Source organism: Sceloporus undulatus, chromosome 8 (assembly GCF_019175285.1).
Source record: "Sceloporus undulatus isolate JIND9_A2432 ecotype Alabama chromosome 8, SceUnd_v1.1, whole genome shotgun sequence".
NCBI classification, from domain to species: Eukaryota; Metazoa; Chordata; class Lepidosauria; order Squamata; family Phrynosomatidae; genus Sceloporus; species Sceloporus undulatus.
Genome location: NC_056529.1, coordinates 2988622 through 3015086, shown reverse-complemented (window position 1 = coordinate 3015086; position 26465 = coordinate 2988622). Strand labels below are relative to the sequence as shown.

The 26465-nt window shown below is 44.9% G+C and overlaps 1 protein-coding gene across 2 annotated transcripts in view; it reads left to right on the top strand.

Moving 5' to 3' along the window:
* Positions 1-26465, top strand: part of WDR59 (WD repeat domain 59) — a 34321-nt gene that overhangs the window by 6158 nt on the left and 1698 nt on the right. Inside the window, exons 2-26 of one of the 2 annotated variants that reach the window (XM_042437719.1) lie at positions 1740-1789; positions 5828-5963; positions 6989-7074; positions 7524-7604; positions 8194-8231; positions 8730-8818; positions 9285-9401; positions 10053-10130; positions 10674-10830; positions 11041-11120; positions 12567-12699; positions 13219-13343; positions 13886-14050; positions 14600-14695; positions 14894-15050; positions 15894-15963; positions 16495-16648; positions 18471-18527; positions 22163-22296; positions 22730-22811; positions 23354-23466; positions 24462-24600; positions 24708-24780; positions 25475-25598; positions 26088-26230. In XM_042437719.1, coding sequence (XP_042293653.1) covers positions 1740-1789; positions 5828-5963; positions 6989-7074; positions 7524-7604; positions 8194-8231; positions 8730-8818; positions 9285-9401; positions 10053-10130; positions 10674-10830; positions 11041-11120; positions 12567-12699; positions 13219-13343; positions 13886-14050; positions 14600-14695; positions 14894-15050; positions 15894-15963; positions 16495-16648; positions 18471-18527; positions 22163-22296; positions 22730-22811; positions 23354-23466; positions 24462-24600; positions 24708-24780; positions 25475-25598; positions 26088-26230 — 2677 coding nt within the window. The remainder of the gene's footprint in view (positions 1-1739; positions 1790-5827; positions 5964-6988; positions 7075-7523; positions 7605-8193; positions 8232-8729; positions 8819-9284; positions 9402-10052; positions 10131-10673; positions 10831-11040; positions 11121-12566; positions 12700-13218; positions 13344-13885; positions 14051-14599; positions 14696-14893; positions 15051-15893; positions 15964-16494; positions 16649-18470; positions 18528-22162; positions 22297-22729; positions 22812-23353; positions 23467-24461; positions 24601-24707; positions 24781-25474; positions 25599-26087; positions 26231-26465) is intronic. The other variant, XM_042437720.1, reaches the window with a different exon arrangement.

The following is a 26465-nucleotide window of genomic DNA, read 5'->3' as shown; positions in this document are numbered from 1 at the left end:
AACTATGTTCAGACTATGGTTTGAACCAGGTTGGCTTGGGTCATGGTTTAAACTAGGTTTAGACTATGGTTTAAACCAGCTTGGTTTGGGTCATGGTTTAAACTGGGTTTGGACTGTGGTTTGAACCAGGTTGGCTTGGGTCATGGTTTAGACTAGGTTTAGGATATGATTTAAAGAAGGTGTGCTTAGACCGTGGCTGGCATCTTGGCGTCTGTTGTGGGCCAGAGCGCAGCTTTAACCATCAGATCTCAGCTTTCCAAACGGCCATTCTTAAGTGTCGAACCAGCCTGACTTTGCAGCACAACCCTGAAAGCATTTCCGGAGCTGTTGGGAAGCTGCGTAGTGTCCAGTTCTGGACGCCACAATTGGAAAAGGATGTTGAGAAGCTGGAGCCATGTGTCCAAAGGGAGGGCAACCAAAATGGCCAAGGCTCTGGAAACCATGCCTTATGGAGAGAGACTTAGAGAGCTGGGTTTGTTGAGCCTGGAGAAAAGATGGTTGAGGGGGTGATATGATAGTCCTGTTGAAGTATTTGAAGGGGTGCCATATTGAGGATGGAGCAAGCTTGTTTTCTGCTGCTCCAGAGACTGGGACACAGAGCAATGGATGCAAGATACAAGAAAAGAGATTCCGCCTAAACATTAGGAGGAACGTCTTGATGGTGAGACCTGTTTGGCAGTGGAAGATGCTGCCTTGGAGGGTGCTGGAGTCTCCTGCCTTGGAGGGCTTTAAGCAGAGGCTGGATGGCCATCTGTCAATGGGGATGCTTTGATTGTGACTTCCTGCATTGCAGAATGGGTTGGGCTGGATGGCTCTTGGGGTCTCTTCCAACTCTATGGTTCTATGACTTGTGGCTCTCATTTCTTCACTGATGTTGCAGCTGATTTGGTGCTCTTCCGTAAAGGGAGAAAGTCTGTGGATGCTCCAAGGGCCTGTTTCTGTTTCGGTTGGGCCTAGGCTCAGCAGCCTTTCAGAGGTGACAAAGAAATCCTTCCCCGAAGGCTGAGCCTTGAGATTTTTCTATTTTTGTTTTCTTGATCCTGGGGCATATTTTCCTTTTCAGAGCTGAGCTCATCTTTCTCCGCAGCCCACATTCCTCCAGCAGCTGTTGTGTTTACCTACTGACCCAGCCAGTCACATTGACAAGATGTTGGAAGGCAGCCTCTCAGCAGCCTCTTTCCACCGCTCCCTGGCTTTTATTGGGTTTCTCTTTCATCCCACGCCAAACCGATTGCTATCTAGCGCTGCAATATACTTGCACATCCAGCGTGTCAAAAATCAGGATTCCCCCCCCCCCCCCCCCACGGTTTCAAAAGCCATTTTTGAAAAGTATCATAACAAATTTAAAAGGGAATAAAGAAACCGAACAAGGAGATAAGGGGATTTATAACTCTGGAACAAATCATTTGCAGATTTATTTCCTCTCCCTGTTCTCAAATCAGCTCCCTTCCTTGCATTGCAACCCTATTTGTGTCTACACAAAAGTAAGCCCCATTGCTTTTCATGGGATTTGCTTCCTAGTAAGGTCATACAGGATTACGACCTTAGTTTCTAGTTGCATTTTTAAACAAGTCAGTTTCATCTCAGCTGGGCCAACTTCAGTGCTCCGTCTCTCTTTTTCCCCCATAAGCCTCTTTTAGGGAAAGAGAATTCATTTCCCTGATGAGTCAATATATGATTTTGATACGTTTTGATGAGTGTGAAGAAGCTGACTTCTCTTGCCCTTTCTCTTTCTGCAGGCGACAGCAATGTCTGTGGACTGTCTTGGGCAGCATGCAGTGCTTTCTGGGTGAGTGCCAACATCCTTGGGATAGAGTTGCAGTTAATGCTGGCAGCTGTGGGGAGAGTCCTTGAAGGCGGACGTTGGAGGGCAGAAGGAAGCCTCTCCCTGGATTGCTTTAAGGATCCTCCTTCATAGTCCCAGTGCTTTTCATTCTCAGTGGGGCAGAAGGGGAGGAACTGATACAGGATCCCAGGCACAAAAGCACAGAGAGGAACTTCTCCTCGACGGAATGCAAGAGTCCTTTAGTCCAGTGCTCAGTTTTCAGTTGTGGATGTCCAAAGCCCTCATGCACAGCCTTCTTGCCCTGTTTGCTGCCAGAGTATGCTGCTTTTCAACATGGAAGTTCTATTATTGAGTAGCTCTTCCCTTTGGAAAGATTCCTTCTGTCTGAATTTGTCCAATGTTTTTTTAAAAGGCTGAGGTGGTTACAGTTGGCACATCCTGTGGCAATAAATCCCAGTGGTTCATTATACAAGATAGGAAGAATATAATAATAACAAAAATAATAATGATGATGTTATTTCTTACCCACTTCTCCTCACAGCTCAAGGCAGGTTACAACATAGTTAAAACACAATCTTTACATAAAAACAATGGGCCATTGGTATCTACTGGGGCTTAGTTCCAAGATCTCCCATGGATACTCAAGTCCCTTTATATACAGTGTCATAATAAAATGGTGTCCCTTATATAAAATTGCAAAATCTAGGTTTGCTTTTTGGACGTTTAAAATATATTTTCAAGCCATCAATTGTTGAATCGATTGATGCAGAATCCATGGATACGGAGGACTGCATTTCCTCTTATTTTTGCTGAGCCCTAAACTGTTTTGCCCTTGTGGGTTTTTTCTTTCTGAAAGAGTGACACTGTGAATGGAGTTCTTGGAGCACAGCCTATTAATTTTGGCACTCGGATCCAAATTGAAGAAGTGTTGACTTCTGGTGGCAAGCTTAGTCTTTCAATGTGAAGTCTTTCAGTTTACATCCCCTTTTCTCTTCTACGCTGCTGATATTTGAAGCTGTTCTCTGCCTTATCAGGAATCCCTTCATGCATTTGTTTTGCTTTGTTCCGCTACTGACCTTCTGCTTCTGTTGATCTGATCATCTGATGTCCTTGTGCATATGTTTTCCAATGTCTTAGCTGCATGCTCTCCCTATCTTTCCCTAATAACCACAAAGGCTCAATGCAGACATTCATCGCCTGCATGCAATTGGAGTTTGGCATCACACCACCCTTGGGCTAATGTGTTTGTACTAGCGCCTTTTTTCATTAATGCTTTGTCTCCCAAGCTTGCTATGTCAAGGATGTCCATATACTGTGATTCCACAGGCTTGCAGCAGTCTAAAGAATATAGTGTTGTTTTTATTAATTTATACCCCATATATTCCTCAACATTGGAGCTCAGGACAGCTTTTTGAATATTAAAACCAGAACAGATCACAAACAAACAAAAATCAGCAAAAATGCATAACATCTGTACAGTTAAAGCCATTAAAATTAATTAAAAGACATACAGTTGGCCCTCTTTGTTATCCACAGGGAATTGTGGAACCAAACCCCAGCAGATAATAAGAAGCCACAGTAATATAAAAAACGACAAACAGTACAACCATTAAAAGCCCATTGAGGTCGATCCATGGAAGTCTTCTGGAATAGTAAAGTTTTAACTTGCTGGCAGAAAGGAGAGCAAAGAGGGAGCCATAGTAGCCTCACTAGGGAGGGAATTGCAAACTCTTGGAGAAGCCACCAAGAAGGCCCTCTCCCTTTTAGTTACCAAAGTTGTCTGGAAAAGGCAGTGGGACTGAGTAAAGGGTGTATTGCTCAGGCAGGGTCATACAGGGATGATATGGCTCTTCAGATATCCTGGACCAAAGCTGTACAGGGATGTATAGGTATTGGACACACAATTTAACATTCTGATAACGTTAGCTCCTTTTTTTCCTTTATTATGGCCTGTTACAGACTGCCAAAATAAAGTTGCTTCGGGTCTCTTTGGAGGTATGCTGTTTCAATGATGCATGCATCCTAAGAATCTGGAAGCTGCACCAAAGCTTCACTCCAGCGCTTAGGAATGGAGTGTGGCTTTGGCGCGACCTCCGGACTCTTAGGACCCATGCATCATTAAAATAGCATTCCTCCAAAGAGTCTCAAAGCAGCTTTATTTTGGCAGTCTATAACAGGCCAAAATATTGTTTGGAGAACTCTTTCTGAAATCTTCACGGTCAGAAGAGTGAGTGGCTGGTAAGCTCTCAAGATACAAAGGGTCTTCATTCCCATTCCTTTTTGCCTTCCCTGAGTGGTACTTAGCATGAAAATTGTGTTGTGACAAAAACTGCTGTAACATGAACCTTGTGATAAATGTTTCATTCAAATGTGCCTCTCTGTAGTGGAGTCCTCCATGTGCCTACTTGGCATTTCAGAGCAGATGTGTTTTCATTGCTTACATGATAAAAAGCCAGCTTTAGCCTCACGAGAGGGCATTCAGTTTAAATATTTATTAGTAGAATTTGACATTATCAGAAATTAGCCTGTCTTCAGTCTCTCAGGCTAGGCACTCCACTAAATTGTACTCTAGTTCTTGCAGTCTGCAAAGGAGGCAGTGAACCTTTTGCTAAATTACAAGTGCAGCTTCATTTGGTGCAATGCTGTTTCCTTGATACAAGACCCTTATACAGTGGTACCTCGGGATACGAAATACCCAGGTTACGAATTTTTTGGGATACGAATAAATCCCATAGGGATTTATTGTTTCGGGTTACGAAAGTTTTTTCGGGTTACGAAAAAACTCCGGCGCTGTTTTAAATGGAGCCGCGGCGGAGCTGCGGCTTTTTTCCCCATTAGCGCCTATGGCAATTTGGCTTACGAAGGTTTTTCGGGTTACGAAATTAGCCGCGGAACGAATTAATTTCGTAACCCGAGGCACCACTGTATGTAGAAAACAAGGGTCTCCTGGGGATGTAGGCTGGGTTAAAATTTTGCTCCTTCATATGCTAGCTTTCTGTGTGCAGGGTTTTCAGAAGCGGTGAGAGGAGCATTCAGTCCTAGGAGCACCACCTGAAGTGAGTAAATGGTGAAGTCCAGAAACTCATTTCTACCCTTCTCTGCCTTGTACTGGGACTAGGTCAAAGTTCTGACTTATGGGTTATTCTGTAATTATTGTTAAGCTTCTTGGGAAGCATCCCATGCAGATGTGCCTCGCTGCTCTCTCTGGCAATGTCTCACTGGTGCAATGTCAGACACCATGTTGGAACGTGGTGTCCTGAAGCTTTGGCAGTCTTAACTTTCTCTTAGTCCCATCCAGCGAACCAGCCCTTCCAGAAGCCTGATGTCCAGCTGGCGCATCCTGCATTCTCCTGGTCCAGAATGTTTCACATGGGATTCTGCTGCCTTTGCAGCATTTCCCAAAAGCCAAGTTTAATGCTGCCTTATTTGTGGCTTCTATTACTTGGTTTCCCCCCGACTTCATCTTTTCTGTGTTTTAGAACATTGTACTGTACATTAGTGTTCTAGCTGTATCTTTTAGTCACCTTGAATTCCATTTGGGAGAAAGGTGGAATATAAAATAAATAAATGTGACTATAGATCCACTGTTGTCCTCAGAAGGATGTAGGAAGCGTTTTCTTAGTAGGAGCAGTTCCAGATCCCTTGTGCATTGTCTGCCCCTGCCCTGAGAGTGATTGCCCTCCACAGTGCTCCCTCAGGGTTCAACTCCTGCTTCGTAACACTGAAAATCTGCTTTCAGGCATCAGTGGATAGTCTTGTGTTCCCCAATGGAGATCCCAGCAGGAATTGCAAGTCTGTCACCACAACACATGCTAAACACCTTCATCTGTAAACCTGCCCCCAGACATAATGAAAGACATTTGACAAGTAGTAATAAAGACCTCCTCCTTCGCCCTCCCCAAATCTCTCACATTTCTTTACTATTCCAGTAGCCAGGCTAAGTTGTAGTTGGTCAGCACCATGCTTTGTTCTTCTACTGCGTGGATGGAAGTGTTTCACTGGCCAGTCCCAGTATGACATCTTCTGCATGTGTCTTTGCAGGCGACGTTTCCTCTACATTGTTAACCTAGACTCACCTGCCGATGGGCATCGCAAGATTTCCCGCCAGAGCAAGTGGGACATCGGAGCTGTGCAGTGGAACCCACATGAGAGCCACGCACACTACTTCGCTGCTTCGGTATACTGCTTGTTGACCCTGATTCTCTAGCTATAATTTCTCCCCCTTTGGATGCTAACAGTGCAACACCAATGTCCAACTAACATGTGGGAAGGGGGCTGTGTGCATACATACACAGATGTATGCACTTGTACGTTTTTATCCTGCCCTCTTGCACAAGGAGCCTAATGGGGGGGGGATGTGCTAACAGCACATCTCCCCCCGAACATCTTTTAATAGCTTTTTTGGTATGTACATGACTGAAACCTTTTCTTTCAGTGTAAGTAGCTACTGATAGCAGAGATGACGCCGGAGCACTCTTTGCCCTGTCAGTCTGGATGCTTCACTTGAAGGATTACGTTGAAAGTATTACATTGTCTGTTGTCGCGCATCCGGAAGCTGCACCAAAGCTGCACTCCAGTGCTTAGGAATGGAGTGTGGCTTTGGTGCGACCTCTGAACTCTTAGGACCCCATGCATCATTTAAATAGCATACCTCCAAAGAGACCTGAAGCAGCTTTATTTTGGCAGTCTGTAACAGGCCCATGTTATAGGCAGGGAAGGGTGCACCTCTTCCATAGACTGACAGTCAGAAAATAGCTTGTTTGCTGTTGTTTTAAGTAGGCATTTATGGTTCTCATTTGATATTCAAAAAGCCAACACATTTTTGGGATCCATAAAACATCTTCCTAAAATAAATAAACCAATAAGTCATTAAAAATGAGAGCGCTATTCTGGAAACAGTGAAGAGGTGTAAAAGATCAAAAGCTGTGATTTACATTGTACCCAAAAAGGTAAAAATAGGAAGTGTATCAATGAATCCCCTTGAGGCGTTCACGCCAGACTCTCAAGGAAGGATCAGGGGGGCACTGCTGTAACCAAAATGCTGGGGAGTCCCCCCCTCTTTAGTCAATGGCCTTCAGAACAAGGTACTTTCAGCCAGTTTTGGAAGACTGGGGAAGCTCAGATTCTTGGGAGCAAACTGTAGCTGCAAAACATTTTGTTACCTGTTTTGGTGTCTCTTCATATCTTCTGGTTTATTTTCAGAGCAACCAGAGAGTGGACCTCTATAAATGGAAATATGGAAATGAAGAGGTTGGCACTTCCTTGCAAGGGCATACACGTGTGATCAGGTATGGTCCCGAAGAATCTCACATCTCTCATAGGTGGACTGAGATGGAGTGGGTAGCTGTAGGGGATCCAGAGTTCATGCTCACATCATTTTCCAAATCACCCAACTGTTGAAGGTTGAAGGACCTTGCACTGGCCTCCCATGAGACTTTGAAGGGCTGTATCTACCCTGTATTTTTTACAAATAGAGGAAATTTAGGGGACCTGGGGACCAATTTTGCCACATTTTAGGCCTCACTGGGTTGCATTAGATCCCCAGAGAGGCCTTTTTAACTAGGAAGTAAAATGGAAGGCCATTTAACATTTTGCTCCCTGGCTGAAAATAGGTCTGTCTTGGGTTTACAGCAGTGCAAGAAGCCCCAAAGGATGTCAGAATTCCTACAAGTCTTAGAAGACATAGGAGATATGTTTAGTAAAAAGTTAATATCTTCTTTGTTTATACCTCCTCTAGTGATTTGGACTGGGCCGTATTTGAACCAGATCTGTTGGTTACCAGTTCGGTTGACACTTACATCTACATCTGGGATATCAAGTAAGAGCAAGGGGGGCATATGATAAGATAAGCCTCATTTTCATAGTTGCTGTGAGTGCTTCTGGGGCATATTGCTGAAGCAGGGTGGTCCAGTAGGGGAGAAGCATTCCTAATAATGGTTGTTACATGATATCTTTGGAAATGGGTTTTGAGTGGGTTTAGGATGAAGCAATATCATACAGTCCAGTTTACCATCTCTGTGTCCAGAGAAATAACCTAAATGCCCAAAGTTTCCACCCACAGAGAAGATCACTTTCCACGTCCTGGCATGCTTTACTGCTCTGGCCTTCTTCAGTTATCTTTCCTGCCGTTTCTCTGTGTCATTTGTCATTGGGCAAAGTGTGAGGTGGGTGGCGGCGGTTGCTGCTGCATCTTCAGCATGAGTCACACTCTGAGCATGCTCCTTATTGTACAGAAGTACTGCATGGATCAGTGATGCAGGCAGAAACAGCAGCTAGGTTTGATTGAGTCTTTCCTGTTCTTTTGGGGTACAAAAATGAAGGAATGTCTCCAGTTTTTAATTCAAGGAGAAAATATATTGAGGGAGTACTGATCTTTACTGAACTGTGCCAGTTTTGTTATGTTTCAGAGACACCCGGAAGCCTTCTGTCTCGCTCTCTGCAGTGGGTGAGTACCAAATGGTAGAACAACATCCTTAGTTCATGCACTTCTTGAACAGCCCTAGAGGCCTGTTACCTCCTAGTACAAACAAACGTCAAGACATTCCCCATAGATACAGATTCCTGTCTGCCTCCCCCCTAGACACTTTCCAGTCAAAAGTTTATTTTTAAATATTGGCTTCACACAGTAGTTGGTTGTTGTTGTTGTTGTTGTTGTTTTTGTTGTTGTGTACCTCCAAGTAGTTTCTGATTTATGGCGACCTGAAGGTGAACCTATCATGGGGTTTTCTTGGCAAGTTTCTTCAGAGGGGGGTTTGGCATTGCCTTCCTCTGAGGCTTGAGAGAATGTGACTGCATCAGGCAGGACATAGAAGCCCTTGATAGCTTTGAATGGCCGTCTATTTAATTTTCCCAATAGGGTTGTTGTACCTGTGTGACCCTACTGACATGCTGATATTTAGTTTCTGAAAGATACATGTTAACCCAGAATGCTCTTCTCTTGCAGCTGGAGCCTCCCAGGTAAAATGGAATAAGAAGAGTGCCAACTGCTTGGCCACCAGCCATGATGGGGACGTGCGCATTTGGGACAAACGGGTGAGTCCTTCACTCACCCTCTTTGAGGAAAAAAGGATTGTCTGTTGACATCCCAAGATGGTTCTTTGAACTGGTGCAGTGTTGACTCCAGGCTCCATTGAATCTCACTCTCTCTGTATTGCCATAAGTAGGAGGAACTCACTTAAAAACAGACCACAGTATGGTTTATGCGATCACTGTACCATCAGTGTAACATCCTTTGGCTCTTTCACTGTAGGGACAAGGAACTAAGATGTGCCAAGATAGCTGTATAGATCTTAACTTAGCCACAGGAATGTTTAGGGCCTCATTTTCAATTTGCCTCGTGTGGGGCATGTAAATAGCCTTATGGGAAAAACATGTTTGTTCTCAGGTTTTTTGAAAAAAGATTAACATTTCTGGAAAAATTGAAGCAAAATTGTGGTAATATGCTTTACCGATTGATGGTCTACAAACATTTATGCAAAGTTTCTTTCTCTCCTTACAGAAACCAGGCACCGCTGTGGAGTATCTGGCAGCTCATCTCTCCAAAATCCATGGTTTGGACTGGCACCCGGACAATGAGAACATTTTGGCTACATCAAGCCAGGACAACTCCGTCAGGGTAGGTAGGTGGGTGTTGGAGTTATATATGGAGGGAGAAAAAAAGAACCCAAGTTGCCTTCCCCTGGGACTCTCCCCCTTAGACCCACAGCCTGGCTGGGCAGCAAAACAGCAGTGGAAGTGATGACAAACCCAGGCTGCTAGGTACACATTTTTGGGCTCCTCTGGCTCCAAGAAGCCTGACAGCTACCTGCTTCTAAGGCTGTGGTGCTCCTCATTTCTTTCAGGCTATACCAGTGTTAACATGCCTTATGATGAGAAGGCCACATCCAGTTGGAGCCCATAGAATATAAAGTGGCATTGGTTATCTGTAGCTCCTTTTACCCTTACAGTTAATTTTTCCATCAGCATGGTGTTCCAAACTCTTTGTGTATCCATCAAGAAAGTGACAAGGCATTTAAGCCTTTCCAATTACATGGTATCTCTAAATGCATTGCCAAATATCAATACACAATTTTTTTTACAAGAGACACCTTTGCACTATAAAAAATATATGATAGTCTATTAAAATTCTCACTTTACAAGCCATCTATTCACTTGCGGCTCTGTTAATGTTGTGGTGATTTCATTATGTTGTGATCTCCCAGGGTGTGTGTTTTGCTGTTGTTAAGCTGCCTCCTCCTGAGCTGGCTTGTTATCTCTTTTGTTGAAGTTTTGGGATTACCGACAGCCTCGAAAATACCTCAATATCCTGGCCTGTCAGGTTCCAGTTTGGAAAGCCAGATACACGGTAAGGATGGAGTTTGTATTGCTTGTAATCCTCAGTCTGTGTCTTTTGCAATAAGTCCCAGTTGATGGAGCTCAGGAGTGTAGTTAAAAAGAAAGTAGATCCCACAAGCCTGAAGACTGATGGTCCCTAGTGTAGACACTGCAGTTTTAGATGGGCTGAGGATCTGATTGCAGATAAGGCAGCTTCCTGTGTGGCTGTTGTTAGATCATTGCAAAGCATTCTGGACTAGATGAGCCATGCTGTCTTTCAGGCAGGTGGTTCCTAAACAAGAGGACATACTTGAGATAAAGCAGATTCATTATGTCTTGATGGTTAAAAGAGATCCTGTGGACTGACACTCTATGAAAGAAAGCTTCATCACCTTTAGCACAAGACCAGAGGCACACAATTTACTGTGAGCCACTCAGGGATGACATGCCTCATGTAGTTGATCATCATATTAGGAAGATGCATGCCTTGTGAGGAGCAAAGGCATGTCCAAAATGTTTTGGGGTGTTTTATGTGAGTGCTGGGGCCATAATCTTTCCTCCTATCTTTTCCCAGCCTTTCAGCAATGGATTGGTGACTGTGATGGTGCCCCAGCTGCGGAGAGAGAATAGCCTTCTGCTCTGGAACATCTTTGACTTAAACACACCAGTCCACACCTTCGTAGGACATGATGATGTGGTTCTGGAATTCCAGTGGAGGAAGCAGAAGGAAGGTGCGTGGTTCACAAGAGACCCACATGGTGGGCTTTTTGTGCTGGTTGCCTCTCTTGATCCACAAAGCACAGAATTCCTGTAACAAATAGCTCTGCCTCAAGATATAAGCTTAAGCTGCATTTCCAAAAAGAACCCAACTTTCCCCTACCTTTATTGAAATTTATTAGTTTTAATTTTCTTCTGAAATGCATCCTCTGTCTTCCTTTCAGGGTCAAAGGATTACCAGCTGGTCACCTGGTCTCGAGATCAGACACTGCGGATGTGGCGTGTTGATTGCCAGCTACAGCGGGTAGGTATGGTGGTTGACAGATCGATCCTTTCGTCTTGCAGGTTTGAGAGAATGAAGTCTAGAAAAACAGTTTGGCCAGTCTCACTGCCTGTACTGATCACCTGGCGACCATTTCTGGTGGATCTGCTGTAGATCCTGGTGTCTTATGTACCTGTCATAATGAAACTCCTTTTTTGTTACTAGCCTGGGGTTGAATTCAACAGAATCGATCCATCAATTAGAAATTACCTTGTTAGATTCCTTGTGGCTTGCATTGGCAAAAAATCCAAAGAAATGCATCAGCTGCTCAGATACCTCCAGGGAGGATGACTGCATAGCATCTCTGGTCAACATCTCCTTTCTTACTTCATCCCAGAAATGTTCCCACAGTTTAATTTACAAATGTAGCTCAGATCCTTCTCTTTTTCTCAGTAACCTGGGTATCGTAGCCATTATGCTCAATGCCAATTAGGCAGTGGTCCTGAAAGAGAAATCATGTCCTTGCAGCATCTTTCCTCTAAGATGACCTTCTGAAAGTGTTGTGTGACCTTCCCTAAGAGAATTGGGGCAGGAGGAGGGGAAATGATTTTCTGGGGAAGAGTGCTGGGGATACTATGGACAGCCAAAAAAACCAAATGGGTCCTTGAACAGATCAAGCCTGAAATCTCCCTGGAAGCCAAGATGATTAAACTGAGGCCGTTGTACTTGGCCACATCAGGAGAAGGAACAACTCATTTGGAAAGACAACAATGCTAGGAAAGATGGAGGGATGTAGAAAGAGAGGAAGAGAGCATGCTGGATGGATAGACTGTATAAATGGGTATGAATTTACAGGACCTTAGCAGAGGAGAATAGGGGGTCTTGGAGATGTCTTATACACAGGGTTGCCGTGAGTTGGGATTTATTTGAAGGTGGTTAATGACAACATTAATGATTGGCACAATTTGGCTTGTCAGACTGTGATAACCCTGTTAACATTCTCCCCCCTCCAAGATTTGTGAGATGGAAATCCTTTTGTGGTTGTTGCAGAGGTTAACTAACTGGATGGGTGGATGAGAGAGAGGGAGAGTGACTGAAACTCATGTGCAGTGTATAGTGTCACAGAACAAGGGAGCATACAGATGTTAGCTAGGACAGAATAGGGATGGAAAGGAAGAGAGCATGTGTTTGCAAAGGAAAGGAAGTGCTGTAGCATCATACAGATATGACTAGTATGGTCTCTAGACATAAGGAGCTGAGTGCAATGGAATATTACTGTTGTTTCTTATATATCTCCATCAGTATCTATAGTGCTGAGCAGAAATCGAGCAATAGAGCAAGAAACCAAGTCCTCAAGGGCCACCCTTTCTGCTTGTCAAGTCCTCAGTTGCACCTTGCTTCTGCTGTTCTTTCTCTTGTCTTTCATCCTTGCCTTGGTTTGCCTGCCTTTTTTTGCTGCTTGGTTGCATTTGCTGCCTCTTGTTCTAGCTGTGCTCCAATGACCTCCTGGATGGAGTGGAGGAGCTCATCGATGGAATTTCTCTCCTGCCAGAGACGGACAAGTCCCTGCCTGCCCAAGATGCTGAGCCCCAGCAAAACTCCAACCACGGGGAGGAGGAAGGTGAGGCAAATGTTCTCCTGCCTTTTCCAGAGTCATTCTAGAGCCCAGGTGAACAAAAAGTGGTCTCGGGGCTGTATCAGCCCTTCCAGGTTCTCCTTTCCAGACACTCCTTTTCTGGGCCAAAATAATGATGATGGCAGCTGGATGTTGGGAGGAAACAGGGACTTGATGCAGTTGGAGAGCACCAAGCTGGGTAAACATGCCTCAAAAAAACTGCTGTAGCAGAATAGATCCAAAGTTCAGTTTGGAGTAATTTCTGTAGACATAAACCTCTTCTGTTTTATACACTTCCTCTGCTAGTCCTGCAGTTTGCAGCTCTTAGAGACTTGCCTGGCTTCTTGGACCACAGCTCCCAGAGTCTGCCAGCCAACATGAACCCTGCCCTTGAGTGGACTCACTGTGTACCCTTGGCCATCTTTTAGCCTGTGCATTTAGTTTATCTCCTTTTTGGGGAGTGTAGTGAGGGGACAGAACACAAACATGCTGCTCTTGCTGAGTACTTCCTTCTCTCCCTGGCAGCCTTAAAAGATGACTCCCAGAAAAGCCTCTTGGTGGGGAAGAAGCTGGATCAACTGGGGCTGCCCCAGACCCTGCAACAGGAGTTCTCTCTGATCAACGTCCAGATCCGAAATGTTAACATGGAGGTGAGGGGAAAGGGGGTCTGAATGTTTGGGGGCCTACTGTACTAGAGCTCTGAGAGGGTGAAATTGGTGAGATCCTGCCTAGTATTTCCTCGGAAAGGATTGGGCTCCTTTATCTGGTCTCTCTGGCCCAGCTGATTTTGTTGGGGCATAGCTAGCCTCACAAACTAGATATCTTACTAAATGCGTAGATACATGTCTTACTACGTATATGTAAATCTTCCAAAATCTGAAAAACTCAGAAACCCATAACACTGGTTCCAAATATTTTGGGTAATGAGGAAAAGGTATGAATCATGCAGTCCTTCAATTGTTGTTGAAGGATGCTGGAAGCTGCAGTCCAACTTTGGTTATGCTGGCTAGGGTTTGTGGGCCTTACAGTCTAGCAATATCTGGAGGGCCACATGATTTTCATCTCTGTACTGAAGGCTCCAAGCTGTTAGGTGGCTTTAGGCCCCTTGCCGGCCACTGAAAGAAAGGGTCTCACAGTTTCATATGTAACCTCTCACTTGAAACTCTCTCTCATGATGTTGCTGTGTGTGCAGATGGATGCAGTGAATCGCAGCTGTACGGTCTCAGTGCATTGCAGTAACCACCGGGTGAAGATGCTGGTGATGTTCCCTGCACAGTATCCCAACAATGCTGCCCCTTCCTTTCAGTTTGTCAACCAGACAACCATCCCTTCCACCATGAAAGCCAAGCTGCTCAAGGTGGGGACTGTATGCAATCATATCTCTGGAGGGTGGCTAGGGATGACTGGTGGTTATGGCAAAGTGCCTGTGTGGTGGGGAGAATTTGAGATTCATGCAAGGCCCCCCCCCCCTTTGCCATTTGGCAATTTTTGTATTAAAAAAAGATTACAAATTGATTTTCAGTTGATTTCCTTATTGGAAAAAGGCTCCCTCTGGGCCTAAAATGGCAGGCACAATTAGGGGCTTTTTATTAGTATTATTATTCGTAATAGGTGTTTTATTCCATTTTGTTATCATAAAGGTTTTTCTTTCTAAGCTGAAAGTAATAGAAAAGAGAAATGTGGCAAGTTATTTTTGTGACATCACATTGAGTAAAAGTTCACGGCTTGTTTATCCAACTGAATAACAGGGACAAATTACTTTAAACATAACTTTCCAAGCTATGTTCCTGAGGAGTCTCAGGATGACTCCTCAGTTTTGGAACCTTGAGTTTGTCTGTAAATTTGTGGGAAGGCTGAGGGTAAAGCTGAACCAAACTGTTCAAATTTCATCTGGGCCCTCTTGCAGATCTTGAAGGATACATCCATGCAGAAAGTGAAGCGGAACCAGTGCTGCCTAGAGCCATGTCTGCGCCAGTTGGTCTCCTGCCTGGAGTCTGTTGTGGTAGGAAATGGATTGTTAGTTCTTAGCAGTTCAAACACTTGAAAAAAAATATGACACAGTGGTGCAGAAAACCAGCTGTGGGAGAGCCACATACTCTGTCCCTGGATTGTGGTCCCTTTGTTGGTTCTGTAGTCTTGAAGCCACAAGACCAAATGAAGTTGGCTGTGTGTGCAATTTTGTGTGGTTTTTCTGTTCCAGAACCAAGAGGATAGCACCTCTGGCAACCTCTACACACTCCCGAACTCGGTAACTCCACCTTTACCAACCTTTCCCAGGGTCTCCAATGCCTACGGTTCCTATCAGGATTCCAATATTCCATTCCCACGCACTTCTGGAGCCCGGTTTTGTGGGGCAGGTTGGTTGAGGTTTAACTATGGTGATTCTAAACAAGGGGTTGGGTGAAGTGTGGCCTGCAGGATGCATGTGACCGTCTGAGGGTAATCTCTGCAGCTCTGTGCTCAATTTTTTTAAAATTGCAAAGTGTGCCCATGGAGGGCACATGCAGTAGCATGAGGTTAGGGAGTTAGAGGTTAAGGGGCTCCTTCCTCTGTCCCCATCCATCCCAAAAATATAATTCTTTTTGCACAAAATGTCCTCCAACAATTGCTATTTATTAAAAATAAAAAGTGTAAAGTAAGGATGATGATACTTGAATCCAAGATCAGCAAGGCCCTTTTGTATGTCCCAACACCTTGTAAGGACAGTTTGGTGTGAACACCCAGTACTTTCTCTGTAGCAGCCTCTATTCACTTGACTCATCTGTTTGAGCTTTTAAGAGGTTTTCATTTCCCCACTGTGCCTAATTTCTTTTTTTCCTTTCTGCAAGACATGAGGAAAGGAAGTGTACTGCAAGGGAGTGGAGATGCTGAATATCAAAGCTCCTGGCTGGTCTTATGGGATTTCTCTGGGTCTCATCCATGGGCTTCACAGTCATTAGAGTCAGCAAGTTCCTGTTTCAGATAAATACAGAGACTGTGATCTCCAAATGCTGTGTATTTCATCTGGGACTGTATGCCATGCTCAGTCAGAATAGCAAAATATTCAGAGACTTGATTTTAATTGCCTTTCCATGTAATTAGAACCAGCTTGAGATATGCATCCTGCTGTTAGAGCTTATTTCACTGTACAGAGTTCATCTATAGATGGTGCCATCTTTTTATTTGATAATCGTGTGCTGTATTCTTCAATGTGATTGCAGGTTATTTGGTGTACTTCACCAGACCTATGACAATGCATCGCACAGTCTCTCCAACAGAACCAACTCCCCGGTAAATACATCAGTAATTGTAATAGACTGTACTTAAAGAAACCATCCCAGTGGGAAGAGGTGTGAGGGCAGAACTTGGAAAGTTACTTTGAAGAAGAATGAGTACAACACATACTGTAGTAGTACCACTCCTCAGTTATGGATGGCATCAGTGTGATAATGCGCGCGCGCACACACACACATATATTCTTCTTAAAAGCAATTTTACAAGTTTTGTGTTCGTCGTAGTGTGCTCTGCGGATTCTCTTTCCTTTTATGAGAATGAGGGAGGTCGACATTTCAGTATAAATTCATTAAGGCTTTTGGGATGTTTTCAAAGTAGTGCAACACAGGCTTTATATGTAGAAGTTCTCAGGTACATTCACTGGGATTTAAGCTGCTGAGGTTCACCTACCTGAGATCTTGGAGATTATTATTAGACCAATGGCCTGACTCAATAGAAAGCAAATTCCCAAGATGTTCAAATATTCTTGGCTCTAACCTCAGTGTGCAGTGTGTACAAATGACTTTCTGGACTGTTTCCTGCCTTCAGATCCTTGTCGGCACTCTCAGCCTACCATAGTGGCCTCATCACTCCCATGAAGATCCGGACAGAGACCCCCGGCAACTTGCGCTTGTACGGTGGGAGTCCCACACGTAGCGAGAAGGAACAGGTTTCCATCAGCTCCTTTTACTACAAGGAAAGGGTAAGTGTTTGGTTAGTGGAATTTCTCAGGATTGTCTTGCAGACATGAGAAAGAACTGCACAAACTGAAGTATCTTTAGGGCTATCTCATTATTATTATTATTATTATTATTATTATTAATATAGTGCTGTAGATTTGCACACGCTGTACATAAAAACAACAAATATAAAAGAGTAAACCTGCCTATGGCATACAATCTCTCATTGACTTGAGAGGACAGATGAGCTCTTCTGCAAAAGCCACAGGGCAAAATTGCTACATTCCCTTAACATACAGCCTAGACAGAAAGCAGGCATCTGAATATTGAATCCTGGCTAAGGGTGGGAGGTTTTGTGACAAATGATTGGGTATGTTTCTGAAACACACTGGGAGCTCTCCAGTAAAATGGTTGGGTGGCAGGAAACCAACCTTCCTTGTGAGGATACAGAAGCTAATGGTACCACTAGGAAGGGGTCTTGTAGCTTTCGGAACTAGAGGGTCTGCAGCTGTCTGTCATCTTAAAATGGAAGTTTCTGACCCAGCTGGAAAATTCCTTTGCTTCAAAATGGATCCCAGTGCAACCCAGGGAGCTGGCCATACATGCCATAGAGTTTATGCCAATTTGGACACCAAATTTCACTCAGCCAACAGGGACCATAACATAATTTTTTGGCACCAGCCTTTGGTCAAACTTAGGGACCATTTTGATGCATCAAAAGTTACCATAGGTGGATACGTTCCCTGGGGGAGGCAGCCACAACAGTAGGCAACATTCAAAAGAGGACCAGGAGCACACATTCATGGGCAGGCAATTTATGTAAAGAAGCTCTCTCAGCCTCTGTTATACTGTTACAGGACAGACAGAGGCCATCTCTCAGAGTGTTCCTTACAGTAGCAGTGCTGACCACCTTTGCTGATATGACAGAAGATGAGGCAGCTGTTTGTTTCTCTGTCCATCAGAGGTTTGAGATTTCAACTCCCATAATTCCTGAGCATTGGCCATACTGAATAGGACATCTGGGAGGTGAAATCTTAACAACTGCCAAGTGTAGAATTTGAGAATCACAGCTGCAAAAATATAGAGCGAGGTTCTCCCCCCCCCCCTCGTAGTTTAAAAATAAACCTCCTTGGGAAAAAAGCAGAATGGAAGCGCTGGCGTTGGACCCTGGCCGCACTTTGCCCACCCTTACTTAACAGCAACAGTCTGGTCTTGTGACTTATAACCAAGCTGGGGGAGATCTCTTAACACAGCAAAGCGTTCCTGCTGCTTCTTGTCTGTCATCAGTGAGCACAGCCAGGAGGGCTGACTTCCTTTCCCAGGCTCCTCTATGTCCCCAGGGCCTCATGTTCCTCTGAACCCAAGGGCTCTGACTTCAAAGTCCTGCCAGTAGCACTTATTTGTGCTTGACAGATTCCCCTTCGAGTAGCAAGGACTGGAGGGTGGTATGAGGAAGCTCAGACCCTGGGGAAACACAGTTTGTTATCCGGGGCTAGTGGCTTCTTTTAGGATCACAAGTTCAACTCCAGACAGATGAGCCAGGTTGGACTTGGTTAATCGACTCCTTCTGTGCTATGCCCTCCCCATCTTTGCCTTGTTGAATGTGACCAATGACATCCCTACCCCCCTTGTGACTGCCATGGGAAAAGGTGCGTTTCCCCTTGGGAGCGAGGGTTCTGGGCTGCCCTCTTTGCTTTCCAGCAAAGCGGAGCCCCTTAGACCCTCAGCTCAGAGTTTCTCAGCTGTTGTGTTCTTTTCTCCCTCTTATATTTTTGGCGGCTCTTCTTCTTCCCTCCTCCTCCTCCTCCTCTTCTTCTTCCTGGGCATAAAAACACTCCTGTGCAGATGTCTCCTTGCTCTGCCAGACGGCGTTGGTCCATACAAGCGGTTAACGACTTCCCGGTACTGTGTCCTGCGTTACCATTGCCCTTGACTAACTTTGTCCATTGCCTGCAGGCCCAAGAATAACCTGCCACTTGCCTGGCTTTGTGGAACCTGGATTATAGCTGGAAATGAGGGAGGATTGGGGGTCAACGAAGGTAATCCCTGTGCACATCTGGCCTTTCTCAGTAGGTTAGATCTGGTAGAATCCAGAGGGCCTTGAGTCTCTCTTAAGGCAGAGGTCTGGGAGCCTCATACTGTATACCTCTTACCAAACTATGAAGGGCCAACCATACTCCCTACCCCATCCCACTCCAATTTACTTCACCATATTTTTGTTTCACTTAGGAACTCTTTTGGCCCCGGGAGAGGCCTTCTTCCAGAACAAAAGGTGACCCAAAGTCACTTCTGGTTTTGACAGACATCCTCCCAAACCTCAAATTGCCCAGACAGGCATGTTTGAGCCGTTTAGAAATTAATTTTTTCAAAACTAGCCTGGGGTTTCTTGGACGCCGTCAAAACAGTTTTGGGATCCACTTTTGACCTGCAGCCCAATCTTACTTCAATCCCTGCTTTAATCTTTGGTAATGATGGAAGAAGAACAGGCTCTTTCTCTGTCTTTTCTGTGCTCCAAATTTGTTCCACTTTTATCCCCTCTGAATGCTGCTTTCTTGTTGATAGAGGACATAACCCCACTTTTGACTTCTGCCCTTGAGGTCCTCTCAGATAAAGAGTAATGTTACTCACAGTGCCTTTGTAAGAAAAGCTAGATTTTCAAAGTAGGAAGAAAACTAGAGAGACATGCCGTACCCGTAGTATGGAGTTGGATTGTATTATTTCAGGGCTAAAAGTATTCTTGCAAATTTAGAGTGAGGATGGAGTTCAAGGGAGCCTATGGTGGACCATGTGTGTGCATGCTAAGCACTTTCACTCCTTCCCTTTCATTTGTCTTTGTTGGCTCCTATGGCAATGCTAAGCCTGGGCCTGGGCCCCATCCTCCATTTTGCATGGCAATAATGGTGGTTTGGCTAATAGAGTGGATATGTGAAGGTCTTTCTCCCAACTTCATGCTATGCAGTCATCATCACCATTAGAATGAGTCCAAGACATTTTGCCAGCTGAGGTAGAGCAGTGCCCTTCACTTATCCATATGAAGGTCTATATAGTATCTGAAATGTCTATGGTAGCTGTGACGGTACCTTTTGCAATTACCTCTTCCTCTTCCTGAGGGTAAAAATGTAGTAATAGGAAAGTAAACAGGACTGTAAACAATAGTTTATGAGCCAGCATGGTATAGCAGTTATAGCACTTACGTTCTAGTTTAACTTATGTGGCTGCATGCTAAGGAATCCTAGAATTTGTACAGTCCGGTTTACTATCTGTGAGCTTGCCATTCACAGATTTGAGCATCCGCAGATGGCCTCACCCCATTCAACCCAATGGTGGCACACGCACACAGCCGTACCAGTGTGGTCATGTGCATGATGCGCCGCCATTGGGAAATTAATAATTGGGAAATTAATACAAATAGAACATGATGGAGGTGTTGTACCATTTGTAGCACAACCTTCCAGCAGGAAGCATCCAGGGCTCCATTACCTTTCATCTATGGCTGAAGGACGTCCATGTGCAGGTTGCCAGAATGGTCTTTGGGACCTCCTTCTCTTAAGCCCTGCTGATCAAGAAATGACCTCAGTGGTTGCTACAAAGCCATCAGTGGCTTATTCTTGGGCAGGCTCTGTGTCTTTTTATTTTTGGGGTGTTATGGCTGTCCCTTCCCATGAGTGTGTGTGTTAGTGCAGGCATAGGCTGGCTGTGTGCTTGTGGAGTGCCATTCCTGCTTCCACACCTCATTCCACGGTGTCTCTGATGCTTAGAAGAAGAGAAAAGTACTTGGTTTGTCCATTAGCTTTGTGACTGTTTGCCTGTCTCTCGCGTATCTGGGTGCGCATCCAACCTTTGTTATAGTTTGGGGAAACGCTAGACCCTTTTGGCTGAGCATTCTATGTCTGTTGTTGTATTGTTGTGTGGCAACCATAAGGTGAACCTATCATGGAATTTTCCTGACAAGATTTGTTCGGAGACAGATATGCCATGGCAAGTTAAACCCCTCAGTAACTTCCTACTAGGTTACTGAGCCATATGGGGTAAATTAGTGAGTGGGGGCAGCTAGATAGTCTTCATGTGGCTTCTCTCCTACTCAAGAGGAGGAGATGGGGCCAGAGAACCCATTGCAACAAGTTGTTAGGATGTGGGCAATATGTGCCTCCACCTTTAGAGTGTTATGCTACTTGAACAAGGGTTGGTGGGTTTTTACACCTGAAGTCACTCTGAAAATGTAATCTGTGCTCAGTCCCTGTAAGATGTTCACCTGTATCATCTTGCAAAGTATCATTGAGACACATAGGCATAGGTACAAAAAAAATCACGAAACCCAGTGAAACCAGTAGCTCTTGTGAACCCAGTGGAAGCACACTGCCCTGTTTGGCTGCTGAGATCTCCTTCAGTATGACCATCTGGTCTGAGTCTGTTCCCTTTCGTGCCTGTGCCTAGAGCAGACCTCTTTTTCCTTGCTCCTTAGCAGATGTAACTTTGGTCCCCAATTCCTAATCTCATCTTGATCTGAAATATATCCTATTTCTTAAACTTTTTTCTTTTCTTCATATCTTTAAAAAATGATACTTATCTCCCAGCCTTTCTTTCCTTCCTGTCTTCTTTCCTGCCTAGGGCATGTCCAAAAGCCATGGGGTGCGGGGCATGCTGTTTTTCTAGAGGGCCGCAGGCATGCTATTGTGGCTGCTGCTTTGGTGACCAATAGTGGCAATGTGTCCCTTTTGGGTCACCTTTGGGGGTGGGTGAGTTTTTTTGCTGTTTTAGATTGGGAAGCACCTTCAACAGTAGTCCCATAAAGGGGTTTCTAACCATTGAACAGTGGCTTGTTTTCAACCAAGCCCCTGCCATGTTGACCAAATTGTTTTGGGAGAGGGTGCCAGGCCTTTGAGGGGCTGCATGGAATCCCCTCAAAGCTCCTTGTAAAGCCTGTGGGCCACACAGTTATCCCTTTTCACCATACTGCAAGGCTGACTGCCCCTTGAGTTCTCTAAAAGTTTTCCTTTTGCAAATTTTTCTTTCTGTATGACACAGGTGACAGACATTTCAGAATCTGGTCTGTAGCTGAGAGCATATCTTTTTGTAGGGATTTATCTTATTCCAGGGGAAGCATGTTAGCTCAGTGGCAGAGCACCTGCTCTGCAGGGAGCAGTTTCCAGGTAAGGAAACAGTAGATGTTTCTCCAAATGGGACTGGGACTCCTACCTTAAATCTTGCAGAGCTGTTGCCAGTCAGAGTAAACACCACTGAGCTAGATGGGCTGATGAGTTGACTTGCTATAAGGCAGTCTCCCCCATTCCTGCTTTAGTTGCCTCTTCTGCTCCCTTTTAGGCTCTGTCCCTGAAACCCAACAGCTCTTCCTTCTCTCTTTGCTGCTGTCCTGACTGCCTTTTATGGACTTCTGTCTGTGTCTTAGCTGCTCTTTCTATTTGGATGGTTAGTTAGGGCAGAGCTTTGAGGGCCATGGTCTGCTGTCCTTCCTAAGCTTTGCCACCCTGGAAGAAGACACTCTCACAGCCAATAACACCCCTCCTTGTCTACTGTAGAAATCGAGACGATGGAAGAGCAAACGCGAAGGAGCTGATGCCAGCAACCGGCCCATCAAAGCCGCTGGGAAAGTGATCATTCAGGACATCTCTTGCCTGCTCCCTGTCCACAAATCACTAGGGGAGTTGTACATGTGAGTACATGAATACAGACATGGTATGCTAGGTGCCCAGTAGAAGCTGTGGAAGGGATTCATTCCGGTGTGGTGGTGGTCTGTCTGTAGGGGCTAAGGACCTAGACTTTCTGTTCTGGCCATTTCACTTGGCAGTTCTTCTTTGTGTGTGAAGTTCATCCTGATTGGAGCAGAAAGGTTATCTTGGCTTGCCTGCATTCCTAAATCTTTCCCCCATTTCTCCTTTGCATTCATCACACAGAATACAAAACACAGTGCATGTGAGATCCCAACATTTAAAGACCAGGAACATGGTGTTTCTATCTTATCTATCCTGGGGGAGAAATAGACAGTTCCTTTTTTTGCCCATGGGCTAGTAATTCCACAGAAGGCATGTGGAGAAAGCTCTGACCATATCCCTTGGCCATGAATTGCTCTCCCTGTTCCCTTTCAGACTCAACGTGGCTGACATTCAGGAGACCTGCCAGAAGAACGCAGCTTCAGCGTTGACTGTGGGGCGGAGGGATCTTTTGCAGGTACAGTTCTTAGTCCAAGAGCCCTATTGAGCAATACTGCTTGGAGAACATTTTAGGATGGGGAGTGAAGAGCTTGTGTCTAGGAGGGAATCCCTTCATCCCTTGTATTTCTTCCCAGCAAGAGATGTTTTCGCCTGGTTTCTTTCTTGGTACGATGAGTTCTTTGCCTGCCATTACCAACTTTCCTGTTTCATGTCAAATTGTAGTCCTGCCCCAGGAATTGGAACTGGCCCTCACTATATACCACTGTGTGAATTCTGCTTCCCTTCATTCATCTGTCCAGGTTTTTCTGGACTTATTTTGTTGCTGCCACAGAGCTGTGAAGTGTAAATTAGGCCCCAAAGGCTGTTTGACCTACTCTCTAACATATTTTTTTGGCCAAGGCAGAGAAATGGCTGTTCTGGTGTGGCTGAGGGGTTGTGCAACTGTAAAGCTATTTTGAAATCTTCGTCTAAGCTGCAAAAAGTCTGTTTTTGAACTTGTTCAGCTTGAGGTGAACATCTCTGGAGTATTGGCACTGACCTGTACACCTTTTCTTCCAGGTCTGGTCACTGGCCACAGTAGCAACTGACCTCTGCCTCGACCCAAATTCTGACCCAGACTTGGAAACCCCCTGGGCCCAGCATCCGTTTGGTCGCCAGCTTCTGGAGTCTCTGTAAGACCAAATCTGGAATGGGAAAGTGGTGGGCAAAGTAGGTGTGAGGGGCAAGTTGAAGCAGCCCTGTTTTTGCCTTAGTGCCAAGGGCTCCCTTGTTTCCTTTCTCTGGACTTTTCCTTATCATTGGATTCTTTGTGCTGTGGCTGGTGACCACAGTAATTGCAGTCTAAAGTGTGGTTGGCATTGGGGGAGCTGGAACCATATATACCCGCGTGGAAATAATTCTCAGTGGGCCTGAAAGAAACCCTGTTGGTTCAGACTACAGATCTCCCTTATCCAGCATTCCCCTTCCCCCTGTGCAGCATCAGTCCCCTTTGGGAAACCCACAAATGTGGTGCAGCAGCAGTCTCACACTTCTTTCCATCCTCAGAACATGGTATTCAGAGGAAAGCTGCCCTTGGTGGGGTCCCATCGACTCTTCAGGACTTGATAGACCTCCATAAATTGTCTTAATTCCTTTCTAAAGCCATCTGGGGCCATTGGATATTTTATTGTTATAAAGGAATTTTAATTGTTGTATTGGTGGGAGTAACAATGGTTTTATTTTACATTGTTAACTTATATTTTTATCTTATTGTAAGCCACCTCGATTCTGCCAGAGAGGTGGGAAATAAATAAATAAATAAATAAATAAATAAATATTATTGATATCACCCTATTTTTATAACACCAGATCACCTAGATTAGAAACTAAAGGGGAATCCTTCCTTTTGTCCCTCTTGCCCAGTAATTTCATTGGCTGTCTCCCAGTCTTAGTGGCATTCTGGTGAAATGGTTCTTCTACCACACTTTGGGACATTTTATATATCTGTGTCACAGCAGTGGCAATTGTCAGAGGTTAGAGGACTGCATTGGCTCCCAAGAGAGGGGTGCTGTCCCACACTGTATTGCAATGACATGGCAATAAGTATTTTATTTTGTTTTTGCTTAAAATGCTCAAAAAGCCCAGAGGATTTGGCTTTTCCTCATAGCCATTGTTTTTTCCCTTGCAGGGTGGCACATTACTGCCAGCTCCATGATGTACAGACCCTGGCCATGCTGTGCAGCGTCTTTGAAGCCCAAACCAAACCCCAGGGAGCCCTCAGTCCCATGGGACTCTTACCTCAGCGCACCGCTAGCCACAGCCGATATGTACGGGAAGACATTGTTTTTTCCCCTCCACTTCTTCTCTCCCTTCAAATCCTAGTCTATGTCAATTCCACCTGTGATGGTATGTCCTTTTGTTTCTTCCATGGCAGCCCAGCTTTACCTCTTCAGGCTCCTGTTCCAGTATGTCAGACCCTGGGCTCAGCACAAGCAGCTGGAATATAGGTAGGCAGATGACTGTCTGCATCAAAATACCTGGAGGAAGGAGCTCTTGCATCTTCCCCTGGTCTTAGATACCTTACCTCTCATCTTTATTTGTTTGGATCATATTCTTACATATTTGACAGAATGACCATTTATATTTTAGGGTTCTGTATCTGCTTTTTGGCACTGAAACCCACTTTGGTATATACAGGTTGAGTCTCACCCAAAATGCTTGGGATCAGAAGTGTTTTGAAATTTTGGATTTTGGGGGGATTTTGGAATACCTCTATTTAGAAGAGGCTTTCTTGACTGAGTTATACCTGTATCATCATCTCTCAGTTGCACAGTCTGCCGGATATTACTGACTCTCATGATTCAGATTCTGTCTTAAGAATCTAGGAATCCATGAAGTATCATTGGATGAAGTGGCTCATTCCAAGCAGTATTCCTTTTTGTAACTTGGATCCTATCTGTGGTGGTTTATGCTGATGTGTTGTTGTTTTTTCAGTCTGTTTGAAAGCAAGCTCTCTCCAAGTTCTACATGACAACCCTTTCAAATATTTAAAGCTGACTATCATATTGCTTCTCAGCCTTCTCTTCTCCAAGTTAAATATGCTCACCTCCTTAAACTGTTCCTCAAAGGCCTTGGTGACTTTTGACCAATTTGGTTGCCCACCACCTCTAAGATCTGCTAACCATTCTTTGACCTCCTCAGTTAACAAAGAGGCAGACCACACGCCAGCTTGGTGTGAATCGTCTCCTGAAGACTTCCGTTTGGGGAACTTGGCCTACCCTGACCACCGAGATCGGGAAAAGGATCAGCACGACAGGAATAAAAGGTAAGAAAGAGTTAGTTGGATCTTCCCATTCCTCGATTTGGCTTTTATGGAGACTCTGCAGCTACTCAGATTATGTATGTACGTACAGTGTATGTTGCCAGTGTGGTGTACTGGTTTGAGCTTCAGACTTTGACTCTGGAGCCTAGTGCTCAAATCCCCACTCAGCCATGAAAATCCACTTTGGGCAAGGCACACACTTTCAGCTGCAGGAAATCAATGATACATTTAGGGTCACCATAATTCAGAAATGACTTGAAGGAACATACCAACTGAAAAGGCTGTGTCATATGTTTTTCCTCGCTGGAGCTGTGACAGTGTTGGGACTGAGAGAGCACCGTCTCTCAAGAATATTATGACTTAGTTTAGAAATCCCAGTAGAAGGATTGGGAGGAGAATAGAGGAGCCAGGCTGTTATAGGCCAGGATGAATGACACACTCTTTTGGCTTCCACTTCTGGCGAGGTTGGGAACTCTTGTGTTCTTCCTCCAGGCTTCTGGACCCGGCCAATGTCCAGCAGTTTGATGACTTCAAGAAGTGCTATGGAGAGATCCTTTATCGCTGGGGCCTGAGAGAGAAGCGAGCTGAAGTGCTCAAGTTTGTGTCTTGTCCCCCTGACCCTCACAAGGGGATTGGTGAGTTGAAGCCTGGCTCTGGACCCTCCTCTGGAGAAGGCATAACTCTATGGTAGGACACAGGTTTTGCATGCGGAAGGCTGAGGGACCCATGATAGTCGAAGGCTTCCAGCTTCTATATAAGCCAGGGGTGGGCAATTACATGGGGACAGGAGCAAATTGACCAACCCCTGTGGGCCTATCTCCCCCCTGAGCATACCAAATTACCTTCTTTCCTCTGTGTTTCTCTTCCAAA